Source organism: Cebus imitator, unplaced genomic scaffold (genome assembly GCF_001604975.1).
Source record: "Cebus imitator isolate Cc_AM_T3 unplaced genomic scaffold, Cebus_imitator-1.0 Scaffold1, whole genome shotgun sequence".
NCBI lineage: Eukaryota > Metazoa > Chordata > Mammalia > Primates > Cebidae > Cebus > Cebus imitator.
In genome coordinates, this window is record NW_016107316.1 from 12,348,045 (window position 1) to 12,366,209 (window position 18,165).

At 35.0% G+C, this 18,165-nt stretch overlaps 1 protein-coding gene across 6 annotated transcripts in view; it reads right to left on the reverse strand.

The window, feature by feature from the left end:
* LDAH (lipid droplet associated hydrolase) overlaps window positions 1-18,165 on the reverse strand; it is a 133,981-nt gene that overhangs the window by 113,193 nt on the left and 2,623 nt on the right. For all 6 annotated transcript variants that reach the window (XM_017526551.2, XM_017526537.2, XM_017526557.2 and 3 more), the window contains exon 2: window positions 2,444-2,599. In XM_017526551.2, the coding sequence (XP_017382040.1) occupies window positions 2,444-2,597 (154 nt within the window). In that variant the 5' untranslated portion in view covers window positions 2,598-2,599. The remainder of the gene's footprint in view (window positions 1-2,443; window positions 2,600-18,165) is intronic.

Consider the following 18,165-nt stretch of genomic DNA (forward strand, 5'->3'; position numbering starts at 1 on the left):
AAAAAAAAAGAAACAAAAAAACAAAAACAAACAAAAAACCCTCAAGGCTGGACACGGTGGCTCATACCTATAATCCTAGCACTTTGGGAGGCCGGTGGATCACCTGAGGTCAGGAGTTCAAGACCAGCCTGGTCAACCTGATGAAACCCCATGTCTACTAAAAATATAAAAATTAGCTGGGCGTGGTGATGTGTACCTGTAATCCCAGCTACTAGGGAGGCTGAGGCAGGAGAATCACTTGAACCTGGGAGGAGGAGGTTGCAGTGAGCCGAGATTACACCACTGCACTCCAGCCTAAGTGACAGAGGAAGACTCCATTTCAAAACAAAAAACAAAACAAAACAAAAACTCAAGAAAAAGAAATATAAAGATTTCATTTAGAATGTGAAGTAAAAGCCAGGCACAGTGGCTCACACCTGTAATCCCAGCACTTTGGGAGGCTGGGGCGGGCAGATCACTTGGGACCCGGAGTTCAAGACCAGCCTACCCAACATGGTGATGCCCCGTCTCTACTAAAACTACAAAAATTAGCCAGGCATGGTGGCAGGTGCCTGTAATCCCAACTACTTGAAAGCCTGAGACAGGAGAATCACTTGAACTTGAACCCAGGAGGTGGAGGTTGCAGTGAGCTCAGATTGCACCACTACACTCCAGCCTGGGCAAGACAGCAAGACTCTGTCTCAAAAAAAAAAAAGCGGGGGGAAAGTGGGGCAAATATCACAGGAATATACCAGTGTTAAAAGTGTTTTCCTCTGAGAACTTTTGTTGGAACTAGAAAGCTGATTTTTTGGTTACTATTTATTTTTTAAAGATATTAATATTGATGTTATATATTAATGGGGTATATGTGATATTTTGTTACATGTATAGAATGTGTAATGATCATGTCAGGGTGTTTTAATACATTCATTTTGAATATTTATCATTTCTATGTGTTGAGAAAAATTCAAGTCCTCTCTTCTAGCTACTCTGTACCAATACAATACATTATTGTTATCTATAGTCAGTCTACTCTGCTGACTATCCAATTCTCTGTTGGTATAAATAAGGTCCAACAATAGAACTTATATCTTTCATCTAACTGTATTTTTGAACTTGTTAACCTACCTCTTCATCCCTCCTCCCAGCCCTACACCCTTCCTGGCCTCTAGTAACTATCATTCTACTCTCTGCCTTTATGAGATCAATTTTAGGAAAGTTGATTTTAAAGTTCATTTAAGCTTTTTTTTCCCCCTTCCTAATGAAGCCAAGAAACATATTCTGCAGCCAAAAGAAAAGAGGCCAAAGAATATTTTGGAAAAGAATAAACATGAACAAGTTCCAAAAAATATGTAAAAGTATCATGAAACTACAGCTATTAAAAAACATGAAGAACACATGAAGAGGCAAAAATCATAGAAAGAGACTCCTAGCCACAGGATAATCTACTTTAAGAAAAAGTTAGCATTGCAAACCAGTAGGGAAAAGGCAGATTATACAATAAATGGTTGTGGACCAAGTAATAAGCCATCAAAGGAGGGGAAGAAGAAAACTAGATCCCTTCCTTAGTCCCTGCTCTTAAAATCTAGATGCATCAACTTAAAGATTACAAATGAAACTGTAAAAACACTAGAAGACATGGAAGAATTGTTCTATAATCTTGGAGTAGGAAAGCCCTCTCTAAGAAACTCATAAAACCCTTAAGTCTTAAAGGAAGAGACTTATCATTTTGGCTACTTAACAATGACACTTTCTGTACAATGAAATAATCATTGTATTGATGTCAAAAGACAAACCAGGAAAGATTCTTGTCACATATGACAAATACAACACAATTTTACAGTTGTGTAAGAATCAACTGAAAATCAATAAGGAAAACATTGAACACACAACTGAAAAATGGGTGAGGGCTTCAAATTAGCAGTTCACAGAATAAGAACTTTCAATGTATTATAAACATGTATATTCAAACTCACAATTTAAAATGCATTTCAAATACCTGCAATCACTCAGGCATCTGTCCCTAACATTCTATTGACAGTGATCTAGCAAAAGTTACCAGTGATTCAGATGCCAAATCTCAGAATAAATGGTCTAAAATAAACACATAATCATCTTGAAATGAGGCAGAAAACATTTAGAAAACTGGCAAAAATATTAATGAAGTTTTAAATATTAAGAAATGTTTTTAAAAGCACATTACAAAGCTGCATATATGGTATACACTTCCAACTGTGACATACGTACATGCATATAATAGACAACATAATATAAATACACAGAAGAAAAACAGAAAGTCCAGCCATCAAAATATTAAGGGTGGTTGTTAACAATGGGTCAAGTGATTTTAATTCCTTCTATAAGGTTTTCCATATTTGCCAAATTCTCTATAATTATACTTTAAAAGTCAGACACAGTTATAAGTATCTACCTAAAGTCTCCTCATCCAGACTTTTATACTCACCAGGAATAATAAAAATAAGCAGCTTAGGCCTTTTGACACTTTGATCACAAAAGAGGTCAGTCCAGGGCCCACATTTTAGAACCTGGGTTTCGGCTCCACCACACAAAATGAATTCCTCATGCACAGGAATTTCTTCCTTGAGTTCGGAGTCCATTTCTAAATAAAAGGAGAAAAGTAGTATAAAGAGTCAGTAAAATGTGAAACCTTGAGCCAAGGACAAAATTCAAGAATAAAAAAAGGGCAAATTTCAATATACCTAGAAGGAAATGCCACAAAGACATCTGGGAAACTGTAAGGCTATTCAGTGATGTTGGATTCTAAGATTGCAGGACAAATTTTAAAAAACCACAAGAGTACTTAGAAAGGAGGAGACATATCCTTGGCAATATAAAAGACTATAGAGGGGTTTGAATCAAAACCATAACTTCCACTTTCCCTCTGCTGCAATTCTCTTTTAGCTCTGTGCATTACCACGAGACAAGTCCTCCTACCTTCACCTGGTATAAAGTGCAGAGGTTCTGACTTGTCCTTGCATTCTGTCCATAGAATAATAAGGGGGATGATGAACTCCTTATGGTCTCTTATTTCCCACTATTACTTTTGTCCCAAATTCTCTCTCTCTCTCTCTCTATCTATCTATCTAATTTTTTTTTTTTTTTTTTTTTTTTTTTTTTTTTTTTTTTTTTTTTTTTTTTTGAGATGCAGTCTCACTGTCGCCCAGGCTGGAGTTCAGTGGCGTGATCTCAGCTCACTGCAAACTCCACCTCCCCGGTTCAAGCAATTCTCCTGCCTTGGTCTCCCAAGTAGCTGGGACTATAGACATGCACCACCACACTCGGGCTAATTTTCGTATTTTTAGTAGAGACGGGGTTTCCCCATGTTGGCTAGGCGGCTCTCCAACTCCTGACCTAAGGTGATCTACCTGCCTCGGCCTCCCAAAGTGCTGAGATTATAGGCATGAGCCACCAAGCCTGGCTCTGATAAGCATATTTTATGTAATAAAGCGCTACATTAAATTATGAAATGGATAGCTAGAAAAAAACCCAGGATGTACTATCATGAACCATTTCCTGAATATCAGTTATGTGTAAAAATGTAGGCCTGAATTATTTCTATCACTCCTCCACCTCTGCCTCTGTCAATAGATGACAATCATCTATTGACAGCACCAATCTCAAACCTTCATTGGTCTATTTTTCTCTTCCCCTCTCTTCCTCCCACTCAAAGCACTCCAGAGTTAAGATACAAAGGGCCCTTCTAGCTTTTTCTCCTCTTACACTTTACACCAGACTTGTACTTTTTGTTTTTTGAGACAGAGTCTCGCTTTGTCACCCATGCTGGAGTGCAGTGGTGCTATCTCGGCTCCTGCAACCTCTGCCTTCCATGTTCAAGGGATTCTCCTGCCTCAGCCTCCTGAGTAGTTAGAGTTGCAGGCGCCTGCCATGCTTGGCCATTTTTTTGTATTTTTTAGTAGAGACGGGGTTTCACCATCTTGGCCAGGCTGGTTTTGAACTCCTGACCTTGTGATCCACCCGCCTTGGCCTCCCAAAGTGACCAACCTTGTACTTTAGTCTTCTTGTCCTTGAATTTCCCTAGTGTCCCTATGCTTTTCTGCTTCTGTAACTTTGCTCATATTTAATTCTCCAACCATATTTAATTCTATAACTGCACTTTTTTGTGCAGTTATCAGTTTGTTGCCTTTCCACTCCAAATTCATCCTTCATTATCTTAGCTGGAAAAGTGGATCTGGGCCTTTAAAATATTTTTCCTTTGCTAGTTGACAAGATGCTAAGCTCTGTCAATAGAGTGCACTGGAGAGGCTCTGCAGAAGGAAGGAGTTTTCTCAGCAGGTTTCTGGAGAGCTTATATTTTACCCTCTCTACTGTTCCACTGCTGTAAGATTTCTCTATTGCAGTGGTTCACAACTAAAGACAATTTGCCCTTAGAGGACATGTGGCAATATCTGGAGCTATTTTCCATTGTCACAACTTGGGGAACTACTGGGATACAGTGAATAGAGGCCAAGGATGCGAGATAAATATCATACCACACACAGGACAGCTTCCCACAACAAATAATTATCCAGCCCTGAAGGTCAATAATGCCAAGGCTGTAAAACAACACTATACTAGGTGTCTACAGGGGAAAGCATTCTCCAGCATCTAGCTAGCTGCTGTGTGCTTTTTCTCCAGCCCTCTACTCAGGTAGCAGCAGCACTATAGCCAGGCGCCCCAGACCAGGTGGCTACTCCCTATCCCCTCTCCTTAGCCACATGCACTGGCTTAGCCAGCCAGTCCCCTGACCTTTGTTCCACACAGCAGCTTGGTATATTGCCCTGCCCCAAGCTGTACACAACAGTCCTCTAGACTGCTACACAGGGAGGCCTCTCTGACTTGCAACTCCAGTAGTACCTAAAGTGGTGCTCCAACTCCCTCTACTCACTGACCAACCTCAACTCACTTGCACCCCAAGGACTGTTACTGTGGCCCTCCTAACAGACACCTGTGCTCCATGCCTCAGCCCTGCAGCGCGCCCTGATTCCCTCTGCATGCCCTCCTACCAGACTTGGCTTACCTGCTGACATTGTGATTGTGCACCACCTTTAACTCAGGCAACCCAGCAAATTTCTCTCCCATCCAATGGGCCATAACCATATTTTCAATGAGATCTGAACCCTCATTTCAATTCTGTCCTTCGTTGGGTACTTTTCTTCAGCCCTAGGGTACCTTTTAGAGTTCTCTTTATAGAGTGACTTCATGGTTTTTCTCCTATCAAACACTAATAATTCTTTAGGTTAAACTAACAATTTTAGTTACTATAATGGCTTTTGTCTCCTGGTTTGATCCAGACTTATAAATCTCTCGTGTGTCTGCAAATTTTTCTTTATAAATTTTCCCACATTATACACAGCTCAAATTCTACTTTTTACATGAAGCCTTCCTTGAGCACCCCAGGTATATAAAAGAAATCACTTCTTCCTCTAAACTTACAGCATCTGTCTTTATTATAAGGTAGCAGTGGTAAAGGCACACAGCTAAGCTTCACCTGGTAAAATCTGTCATGTCATGTCATGCCACACTTTCCCACAGCACCACAGTCAAGCAATTGATGCAAGGGCTACGTGTCCCTCCCCAGATTTGCCTTATGAACATCATAAGGCAAATGCAATGCTGGCTAGGATACAGTGAAATGGAAAATTCCACACATTGATGGTAATAATGAAAATGGCTTTGTGAAGCAATCTGGCAGCATGGATCAATACTCATAAAAGGTATAAACTTTGATTCAGCCACTCAATTCTAAAAAAACCTAAAGTATTTTCTTTTAAGACTGATGCATGGAATGCTAATTCTAACAGTGACAAGCCGAAAAACCTAAATTAATTGATGAATGGTTAATTATGATAAACCATTATCATATACTAAAAAATTACATATATGACTCAATATTAGGGACTAATTAAATAAATTGTAACTCAATATAATGATCAAATATTATGTTCCATCAAACTGCTCTGCTAAGTTGGTTATAATTTATGCATTTCTCTTCTAACATTTCTAAAATTTCACTTCTCTAGCCTGATGTTATATTGCCTCTTCCATTCTTTGTTTATTCCTTTATTGTTTATTCTCTCAATTTAGCGACTTTAGGAAGAAGAAATAAACATATTTATTCTAATCTCTATGTTTAGCCAAAAATCCAAAACTGATTTTCTTAAGAATACTTAGAAAAATGAAAAATCCTCACTTAGAAAGTGGAGACCCCTGTCCATTAAAAATTTATGGACTAAATAAAGTATCACTTCATCTTTTCTTATGGATTGATTTTTTACTTCACTAATAAATGTCACTGCGGCCCAATCTCCAAAACTATCACAAACTACATTTTTAGTATTTATTTACTATATAAATAAATACATACTCACATAAGTTCTTATCTTTATAATGTGTTAGAAACAATATTAGATTTAGCTATAAATACAGTATTAAATTAGAGCACTGACTGAGAAGACATTGGCCAAACTGAATACTTTCACCACAAGAGAATTTAAAGTTATTCACTATAAAGTTGTGAACTATATTCAAATTATAAATATCAATACTTAACTTCAAGGAAATGACATCTTGAGAGTTTGATTAGCCACAAAATCAATGAGAACTCAAGTGGATATGAAAATCAAGCTCAGTCTATAAAAATTGGAAAGCAAAAAAGTACAACTCTAACACCTCAAATAAAATACAACTAAGAAATATGGAATTAACATATGTATTTATAAAGCATCTTTTATTTTGTTTCACTTTCATATTTCTGAATCTCACACATCCAAATAAAAGCAGCAAAGCAAAATCCGAGGCACAAGAATTCAAACTCTTCCTTACCTATGAATCCAAGGTAGTTCAGTTCCGCAATAAGTGTCAGATTACCAAAGGACAGTATATGATAATTATATATTGTTAAAGGATAATGGCACGCCTTCAGCCTCAGCCTATAAGCAATCTTTAATAAAATAAATTTTGGAAAGCAGCAAGACTTGTGCTGGATAAAAACCAAGTGTGGACACAATTTGTGCAATTTAGGCAAGCCTATTTTCCCAAATATACGTTCTAACTTGCTTAACGGGCTTCTAATTTTATTTAGTAAGAGATTTTCTTTCCAATTAAATCTCACACAAACCTAGATAATTTGACTACTATAAATTTCAGAGGTTCAAATTTATAATATTTATTTTAGTTTTTATAAATACATAAAGTCATGGGTTGATTTATTTATATGTTTAAATATATACTTAATATACATTAAGTGATTCTATGTTTATAAATATTTTTAATATTTATTATAAAATTAGCTATTGAGAACAGCAAGACTACACTAATAAATATTTGAAAGTGAAGTTATAAATAATACATCTTAATCGGCTTCAGCCTCCAAATAATTGGTATATAACACAGATGAGTCTGAAAGTTATTTTAAATAAGAGTTTTTAATTTTTAATTTAAAATGTACATTAGAATTAAGTTTGAATCTGCTTTAGCAATGACAGATTAAATTGCTTCCAAATAATCGTCCATTGAGAACAATTAGAAAAGCCAGGAAAACTTTTAAAAAATTTGTTTAAAAATATCAGTAACCACTGAAAGAATCAAGACTGTGTAACAAATTAATATAGAAAATAATTAATATAGAAATAAGCAGAAAGCAGAGAAGCAATAGAGAATAAAAAATATGACATAAAATGTATGAAATGCAGATAAAGATATGAATGCAGGAAAATTCAAAGTTTTGAAATGCATATATTCAAAAACCAAGATGCAAATAAAGGATTTACCCGTTTGCCTTAAGGAATTAGAAAAAATAAAATAGAAAAAAGACAATAATGAAGAATAGATATTAATAAAATAGGAAAAAAGTTTACATTAGAGAGGATTAGCAAACCCAAATATTTGTACTTTGAAAAGACCTATAAATAAGTAAACACTTGAATCTTCAAGAAGAGAGATGGCACAATCAATTACTATCAGAAGTGAAAAAAGGACATCACTCCAGATTCTACAGACATCAAAAAATAATAAATATTATGAAGAAATGTATGCCAATAAACTTGACATGGTTAAATTTTTAAAAAAAAGCCCAAATCCAACAGATACAAAAAGACTAGAAGACTCTTAATAGACACTGAATTCATAATTCTTGGTCCACATGAAATTAACACTTAGGAAGAAATATTACCAATTTTACATAGAGTTGTCCAGAGAATAGATAAAGAGGGACCACCTCCCAATTCATTTTATGAAATCAGCAAGCCTTTATAATTTTTAGTTTAAAACGTACATTAGAATTAAGTTTGAGATAGATGTAAAAACTAAATCTAGTGCTATATAAAAGGGTAATAGATGACAACCAAATTGTGTATATGCCAGAAATGAAAAGTTGTTTAAATATTCAAAATTTAATCAGTTGAAGTTATGACATTAACAGGGTAAAGAAAACTTATATAATCATCTCAACTGATACAGAAAATATTTCATAAAATCCAATACAGGGAGGGGAACATCACACACTGCCATCTGGCGGTGGGGGAAGGGAGGGACAATGGGGGGGTGGTGAAGTCGGGGAGGGATGACATGGGGAGAAATGCCAGATGTAGGTGACAGGGGGGATGGAGGCAGCAAACCACATTGCCATGTGTGTACCTATGCAAAAATCCTGCATGATCTGCACATGTACCCCAGAATATAAAGCACAAAAAAAAAAAATCCAATAGTCACAAAAAAAATTCTTAAAAAGTGAGAAATAAAGAAACCTTTTTTAATAAAATATAAATATGAAATACATATTTTTCATATAATACAAGTATCAAAAAACTTCAGTAAATGTTTTACTAAGGGTAAAATATTGAAAACCTCTCTGAGTTTGGGATCAAGATATAGAGGTCTGCTATCCACTCTTTTATACTTGAGGTCTTAGCCAATGCAATAAGATACCAAAAAAAGACATAAATGTATTTAGATTGGATAGAAAGAATGTGTTATTATTCACAAACATGATGATATACAGAAAATGTGAAAAAAAAACATTTATATATGCACTATTTGAAGAAATAAGTCAATGAAACATTGTCCTTAGCTAGAAGGCCAATATATGAAAATCAAATATATTTGTATATACCAGCAACAAACAATTTGAAAATAAAAAAGTTTTTAAAAGACACCACTTATAACAGCATCAAAAAAATCAAATACTTAGGAATAAATCTAACAAACGATGTGCAAGACTTCTACACAGAAAGCTATATAGTTTGCTGGATATTACTGACAGAAATTAAATAATGAGGGGAAAATCATATTTGTGAACTCGAAGACTCAGTAGTATAAACTCCAAATTAATTCTTAGATTTGTAAAATTCCAATCCAAATCAGGTTTTTTCTCTTTCGTTTTTTTTAAAAATGAAAATTAGGAAGCTAACTCTAATATGTATATGGAAGTGTAAAAAGTCAAAAATACCCAAGAGAAATTTGAAGAACACCCACAAAGGTGGAGGACTTTACCCTGTATCCAGGTTTAACAAAAATATACCATTATTAAATAAAAAGACAAAACAGGCAAAACAGTACACAAGAACAGGGAATCCAGAAACAAATCCAAACATATATGTTCATGATTTATGACAATGGTATTCTTGCAAAGGAGTAAGGAAAAGAAGGTCTTTTAAATAAATGATGCTGGTTCAACTGGATATCCATGTGGAAAATAAATGAATCTTGACTCCTATCTCACATCATAGACAAAATATAGTACTAGGTATATCATAGATCTAAATGTGAAAAGTGAACAATAAACAAAAGATAATATTAGAACATACCTTTATGAGCTTAGGGTGGTCAAAGGTTTCTTAAACGAGGTAATAGTATGCATTAGCCATAAAGGAAAAGACTTCCAAATTGCATCCTTCATTAGAATTAAGCATTTGTATTTAGTAAAAGACACTATTAAGAGAGTCAGAAGGCAAGTCACAGAGTGGAAGAACACTATACACAAACACACATATATAGTATTCTGAATACAAGCCTGTTGTTGGGAAATATATACACATATATACACATAGGATATAAAATACAGATTTTTCTCACAACATGTACATATCCAGAATTCACAAAGAACTACAAATCAGTAAGAGACAACTCAATAGAAAAATGGGTAAAGTATTTGAAGAGGCACTTCACAAAAGAGAATATCAGATAGCCAATAAACATAAAGGTTTTCTAGAAGAGTAAAAGAATACTGATACAGAAACTATAAAGAAAATACCATTCAGGAAGGAGACTGATTTACTGGATATGTATAGGCCAGTACTGGAGCTCTCCTACAGTTCACTATAAAGGCCTTGAATGGAAAGCTAAAATATTAGAAAACCAGTGATTCCACAAAAAGGTTTTCCAAGAAACATGTATCACAAGCTACTAGTTACTATACTTAACAAAGTGTTCTCAGGAAATATTGGGTGTTCCAGTTACTCTCGCGACCTGAAATATTACTCCAAAACTTAGTGGCTTAAGACAACCACTTACTATGCTTATGGATTCTGTGGGTCAGGAATTCAGAAAGGGCACAACAAAGATAGCCTGTTTTTGATCCAAAGTCTGGGACCTTAGCTGAGAAAACTCAACAGCTGGGGGCAGTGATTTCATCACTGGGGCAGAAGTCATCTGGAAGTATCTTTATTCATATGCCTGGTGACTGATGTTGTTGTCTTGACTGATGTTGGCCTGGAACACCTGCATGTGCCTTCTCCATTTGGCCTGCTAATATGGGCTACTTTAGGCTTCTTCAGAAAATGGTGGCTGGGTTCCAAGAGCAAATGTCTCAAGAGTACCAGATTGAAGTTGTATCACCTTTTATGACCTGCCCTCAAAAGTCACATACCATAACTTCCACGTTAGACACAGCCCATCAATATTCAAAGGCAGCATGTTCTTTTTACAATATGACTGACATTTCTACTGAGAGGGTCAGTAGAAGAAGTATTAAAGTCTTATTGTAAAAAGAACATGTGGTACGGGAGTTACTATTGTGGCCATCTTTGGAAAACACAATCTACAAAGTTAAGTTAAACACAAAGGCACATAAGCTTTAGTTCTGCAGAACTTTTTCAAAGTACACTGATAAGAACTGAGAATGTTGAAGAGGGGGACATAGCATACAACACGGGTCCACAACCCCAGGCCATGGACCAGAACTGGTTAGGAATGGGTCACATGGCAGGACGTTAAGTGGCGAGCAAGCATTGCTGCCTGAGCTCTGCCTCCTGTTAGATCAGTGGTGGCATTAAATTCTCATAGGAACACAAAACCTACTGTGTGAACTGTGCATGTGAAGGATCTAGGTTGTGTGCTCCTTATGAGAATCTAATGCCTGATGATCTGAGGTGGAACAGTTTCATCCCAAAACCATCATCCCCACTCCTCACCATTTGTGGAAAAATTGCCTTCCAAGAAACTTGTCCTTCATGCCAAAAATGCAATCTTTTAAAAACTGATTTGACCATATTTCATCAAAGGTGATCCTACTAATCTCTCTCATTAATGTCTCATCTCCTTCCTCAGAATAGTTTGGGAAAATGTTAGAGGAAAGGGAATCCAGTGGCTTTTAAAAGGGAGAGGGATTGGATTAAACTAGTTCTTTTAAGAAGACTATGAAAGACAGAAAAAAACCCATAAGACTATACTAGAGTTTGGAAGCTATCAAAATCATCTTGCTTAGATTGTTTTGATAATAATCAATCAAATATAGGCAAGAATGGGAATGAAAAAGGAGCGAATGAGAGTCTAAAGTCTTGGTAATGATATGGAGAACGAGGGAAGGGAAAGGTGTAGAGATGACAGATTTTGATGCCAAAGACGAGGGGAATGAAGTGCTACTCACATACATGTAGTGGGAAATACAAAAGGAGGGGAAGTTAGTGGGAGGGAAGGAAGCTGGGATTAGTTACAAATATAGTTTAAGTTTCAAGAAAATAAAGAACAAGGCCAGAAGACAAAGTGAACCACGGATCTAAAGCTCCAGAGAGAACAAAGTAGACACAGTTTCTCTGGCTGCTTCTTAAACAACTCCTCTATCCTGGCTTCAATGCCACTTCCAGTCCTCATTGAGAGCCTTTTCCTCCCCTATTCCCAAAGGTTCTACCCTGGGTTCCCTTCTCTATATGCTCTCCCTTGGAGATTACATCCACTTTGAGAATTAGCCATGTGAAAGAATCCTTATATCTACTTCTCAAGCTCCTATCCTGATTTTCCAACTATTGAGCATTTTCATCTGGGTGTCTCATTAATACATACAACTTTTGCATGGCAAATATAAAAACCATCTTGCTTTAAAAATCAACCCTATAAACTCTACATCATAACTTCTCTGCTGCCATATATAAAACTATTTTCCCAGTCACCCTAATTCAAAAGTTTCTTTGGGCTGGGCACAATGAGTCACGCCTGTAATCCCAGCACTTTGGGAGGTTGAGGCAGGTGGATCATGAGGTCAGGAGTTCAAGACTAGCCTGGCCAATATGGTGAAACCGTGTGTCTACCAAAAATATAAATAAATTAGCCAGGTGTGGTGGCAGGTGCCTGTAATCTCAGCTACTTGGGAGGTTGAGGCAGAATTGCTTGAACCCAGGAGGTGGAGGTTACAGTGAGCCGAGACCATGCCACTGCACTCCAGCCTGGGCAACAGAGCAAAATTTTGTACCCCCAAACCCCCGACAAAAAAAAAAAGAAAGAAAAAGCTTCTTTGACAACTCCTGCTATATTTTGGGAGCAATATCCATAGGTAAGGAAAAAAAGATATTAGCAAAAGAATAAAAAGGAACAATTAGAAATAGGCATTAACTAAGACATGTAAAGTAATCTAAGCCAGCGAGGAGTGTTTCAAGAAAGTTGTGGGATGGTGATAAAGTTTTAAAAATAGATATTAATAAATGTCCCAGAGCATAAGAACCAAGGCGACAGTAAGAACTAACATCTGATAGTGCTTTCTGTAAGTCAGGCACTCTGTTAAGCACTTCACAGATATTATCTAAATTTAATGCTGATGACAACCCTATGAGATGGGTGCTATCCTCCTACCCCAAGAAAATATGTGAAGAGAAAACTGATTGAAAGACATTAAACAATTTGCCTAAGTCACACAGCTAGAAAGTTATAAACTGTCAGAGTCAGAATCAGAATTTGAACACAGAAATGTCTGAAAGATTCCACAGCTCATGTTCTTTATTTTAAAAATTGTACTTCTATGCATACATATAATTTCACTTACATGGATACATGATATATAATGCATGCTGTGATTTTTATAAACAATTATTGTTTAATCTTTTGCATTTTGCCTCCACTCTACCTCTACTCCTTACCTCCATTCATATCACTCCCAAACCCAAGTTATTAACTTAGTATAAAGTCTTCCATATTCTTCTATAATTACACACAAATATATATTAAGCATTTATGTATTTTTTCATGAGTTACCAGTGTTTGACAAATAGTAGCATATTATATACACTTCTATGCACTTTGCTTTCATACTTAATAACATATGGATACCCTGCCAAGTCAAAGAGTTTATATAACTAATTCATTTTTTAATAGTTCCATAATGTGGATATACCATAATTTATATGACCATCTCCCTGTTGCCAAGCATTCAATTAGCTCCCAGTTTTTTCAGAACAATGAGCAATAAGTATGCTTAAATATCCATGTTCTTACATATATTCATATCTACCAGTGCTTTCGTTATTATAGGCCAGTTTGCCAAGTGTAATATTACTGGTTGAAATTTAATAGATCTTGCTAGATTATTCTCAACAAAAGAATGTAATTCTTTTAGCAATACAGAAAGTTATCTTTGCCTCTACAACCCTATCATCACTAAGTGATACCACTGTTTCTAAGTCTTACAGTCTTTGGATATAAAACACCTTACTCTTTAATTTGCATTTCACTGACTACAAGTGTGTTTAAGCATTTTTTTTTCACATTTGTTAGCTTTTTAGACTATCTTTTCTGTAAATTTTCTCTTCATATCATTTGCCCAGGCTCCAAGTGAGTTATTTATCCTTTTCTTATCACTCTGTAAGAAAACTTTGTATAAGGCAGATACTAACTCTTTTCTGGTCTTCTATATTGCTTCCCAGATATTTTAATTTTTATTAATTCCTACTTCTAAACATTTCATCCAGTATATAAGGATCCAGCTTTTTTTCTTTTACATGGAAATCTACTGTGTTAATACCATTGAAATACAGAAACCATCTTTTCCTCCACTAAATTAACATATATATTTTTTCATGCATTAACTTTTCATACTTACTGAGAAACAGTTTTTGAATCACAATGTTATACTGTCAGTGAGCCTGGCACTGGGGTCCATGGTTTATTTTTAATTATATCATAGGGATAGGAATCAAACTGATAAACCTCAGCAGTCAATATGGCCACTGAACGTTACCTGTTTTACTTAATTTTTGTTTTTTCTTAGACTTATCTCATTTGTCAACTATGTAAAATCTTCAGTATTCTTCAAGGGAAAAGAAAGGAGAAAAAGCTTTTGTTTTCTTAAATTCATTTTTATTATTTTTTTTTGGAGATAGTATCTCACTTTGTTACCCAGGCTGGAATGCAGGCTCACAATCTTGGCTCACTGCAGCCTCAACCTCCTGGGCTCAAGTGATCCTCCTTCCTCTGCCCCACAAGTAGTTGGACTATAGGCACACATCACCAGGCCTAACTTTTTGTTTTTTTGGTAGGGATGGGGTTTTGCCATGTTGCCTATGCTGAAAGAAAGAGCTTTTAAAATCTGAGACTATATGACAACTTTAAAAGTTTTAATGAAGTAAATATAAATTTTTCATTTCATCTTCATTCCTAGTTTCTTTTTGCTAAAGTTTCAAAATTCCTTCTTTTACCTGTCAGTGAGATACTACAGATGATTTTCAATTTACTAAGGCCTATATTATCTTCTCTAATTCCTTCTCATTTCCCTTTTATTAGTCTCTCTAACGAGACAAAAAGAGAAGACCTGTTTTACCTGAGACAAAAAGAAAAAAATTTATATCTGTTAATTCTTCATCTGCTAATTACAGAGACAACTTTGCAGCAAAAGTTTAAAGTCTTGAGTAACATTAGTCCATAAATACAAATAACCTAAAACTGTTATTAGTTTTTCCAAGAAAGTCCATGTATATTGAAAGTAGCTCTCCTTGAAGGATGAAATGTTTTAAAAAATAGTTGTAAATAACCAAAAATAGTTATAAAATTGAAAAAATACTAATTAAAATTAAAAACTTGCTGGATGTGCTCAGTGGTGGAGTGGAATTGACAGAGAACAGGATGAGTGAACTTGAAAACAGATCAACAGAATTCACTCAGTCTGAACAGAGAAAAACAGACAAAGAAACAAGCAGGGCATCAGGGACTTGTAGGACAGTAACAATCAGAGTTCTAGGGGAAGAGAGAACATATGGTGCTGAAAAAATTAAGACATAATAGCTGAAAACTTCTCAATTTGACAAAATACATAAATCTACAGAGTCAAGAAGCTGAGAAAACCCCAAGTAGGAAAAAAAAAAAAAAAAAAAAAAAAAAAAAAAAAAAATAAAAAAAAAAAAAAAAAAACGAAATACATCATAAGTCAAACTTTAGAAAACTGACAACAAAGAAAAAATCTTAAAAGCAGCCAGAGAGAAATGACACATTACCTTTAAGGTGAACAATAATTTGAATGCCATCAGATTTATCATCCGAAACCATAGAGGCCAGAAAGAAATGGCACTTTTTTCAAATGTTAAAGAAAAAGAACTATCCAGGCCAATTCCATATAGAACAAAAGCATCCTTCAGGAACAAAGGGGAACACCATTCTCAGATGATGGAAACTAAAATAATTTCTCACTATGGACATATCCTTAGGAAGTTCTCCTAAAAGAAGAAGGAAATGATGCATGAATAGGGTTTAATTTGAGTAAAGGAAGAATACTGAATTAGGTAATAGTAGTGGTAAATATAAAATCAACTATTCTTCCGCTCATGAGTTTTTAAATCATATTTGATAGTTGAAGTAAACGTTATAACAACATTTGATGGGTGTTCAAGGTGTATATAGAAAATACAACTACCAAATTTTAAGAAGGGAAAGGGTAAAAGGACCTAAATGGAAGTAAGATCCTTATATTTCAATTGGCAAACGGCAATACAAGCAACCCTTGTGATAAGTTATTATGTTTATTATTATACCCAAAGCACACTAAAAAAGGTTAACTAAGCCAGATAGTCAAAAACACTATAAACACATCAAACAGAATTCTGAAAATATTCAGTCAACCTATAGAAAGACAAGAAGAGGAACAGACATGAAAAATAGGAAACAGAAAACAAATAATAAAATGGCTGGCTTAAGATCTAACACATCAACAAATACTTTTAAGTGTAAATGATATAATTATACCTGTTAAAAGCCAGAGATTGGCAGAATAGCTTCTTTTTTTAAAGACCCAAGGATATAGCGTTCATGAGAAATTCACTAAAACATAATGACATTGGTAGGCTGAAAATACAAGTACAGAAAAGATATGTCAGGTTAATTTTTTTTAAGTAGGGATGGCTATATTACCAGCAGATAAAGTAGACTTCGGAGCAAGGAAAAGTATTGTACAAAGATAAAAGGATTAATTCATCATGAAAACATCTTAAATTTATGTGTACCAAACAACAGATATTTAAAACACATGAAGTCAAAACCAATAGAGCTAAAAGGAAAAACAGAGATATTCATAATTATAGTTGGGGCCCTCAGCAACAAAAATAACTATTACACAGACAACAACGCAGAGAAGAACTGAACAATACCATCAACAAATAGAACATAACTGACATGTATAGAAACTTGCAACCAACAATAGCAGAATACATATTTTTTTCAAGCATACATGGAACATTCACCAAGATATACCATGCCCTCCATCATAAAACAAATTTAAAAATTAAAAATTATACAGCTTATGTTTTCTGATCATTGTGGAAAAAGGTAGAAAATCAACAGGTAAATCTCCAAATACTTGGAAACTAAATGACATACTCCTAAATATTTTCATGGATCAAGGAAATTTCGAAGGAAAAATTTACAATATATAGAAATGAATGGAAATGAAAATACAAGACAGCAAAATGTGTGAGATGCAACTAAAGCAATGCCAAGAGGGAAATTATAGCAATAAATGCTTACATTAGAAACAAAGAAAGATCTTAAACTAATAATCACAGAATTAGATAAAGAAAAGCAAAATAAAAGTGAGATGGAAGAAAATAATAAATATAAGAAGCAGAAATCAATGACATTCAAAATAGAAAAATAAAGATGAAATAGTTAGTTCTTTGAAAAAGATCACTAAAATCAGCAAACCACCACTGTAAAAGATAAAATGACACAAATTACTAATGTAGTAGCAATAACGAAACAAGGGTTATCACTAAAAACCACGTAGAATACTGTTACTCTACCAAAGTCTGACAAAGGCAGTACAAAAGAAACCAGCAAAAAACTACAACACACCTCTCATACCTATACCTTAACAAAATATTAGCAAATAGAATATACAAATATATGAAAATTATTTACCATAACCAAGTGAGATTTATACCAGTTATGTTCAACATTTGAAAATCAATGTTAACTCACCATATCAACAAGCTAAAGAAGTATTAATTCACTAAACATACATTTACCATATGATTTAGCAACTGTACTCTTGGGCATTTATCCCAGAGAGGGAAAAATGTATGTTCACTCAAAAACCTTCACATAAAGGCTCATAGAAGCTCTATTTATAATAGAGTAACCCAAACGTCCTTCAATGAATGAGTGGTTAAACAAACTGTTGCACAGCCATCCCATGGAATACTACTCAGCAATAAATCCTTGAAATAACAAAATTATAGAGATAGAGTAGTGGTTGTCATGGGTTAGGAACATGGTTGGGACAAGATAGTTTGACTATAAGGAGGCAGCATAAGGGAGCCTTGTAGTGATGGAATTAATTCCTTAACTTGCTTATGGTAATTATAAGAAGCTACACAGCTTGTGTGAGACCTGTGTACACACACAAATGAGTCCTTATAAAGCTAGGTGAAATGGAAATATACTCTGTGAATTGTATCAATGTCAATTTCCCAGTTTTAA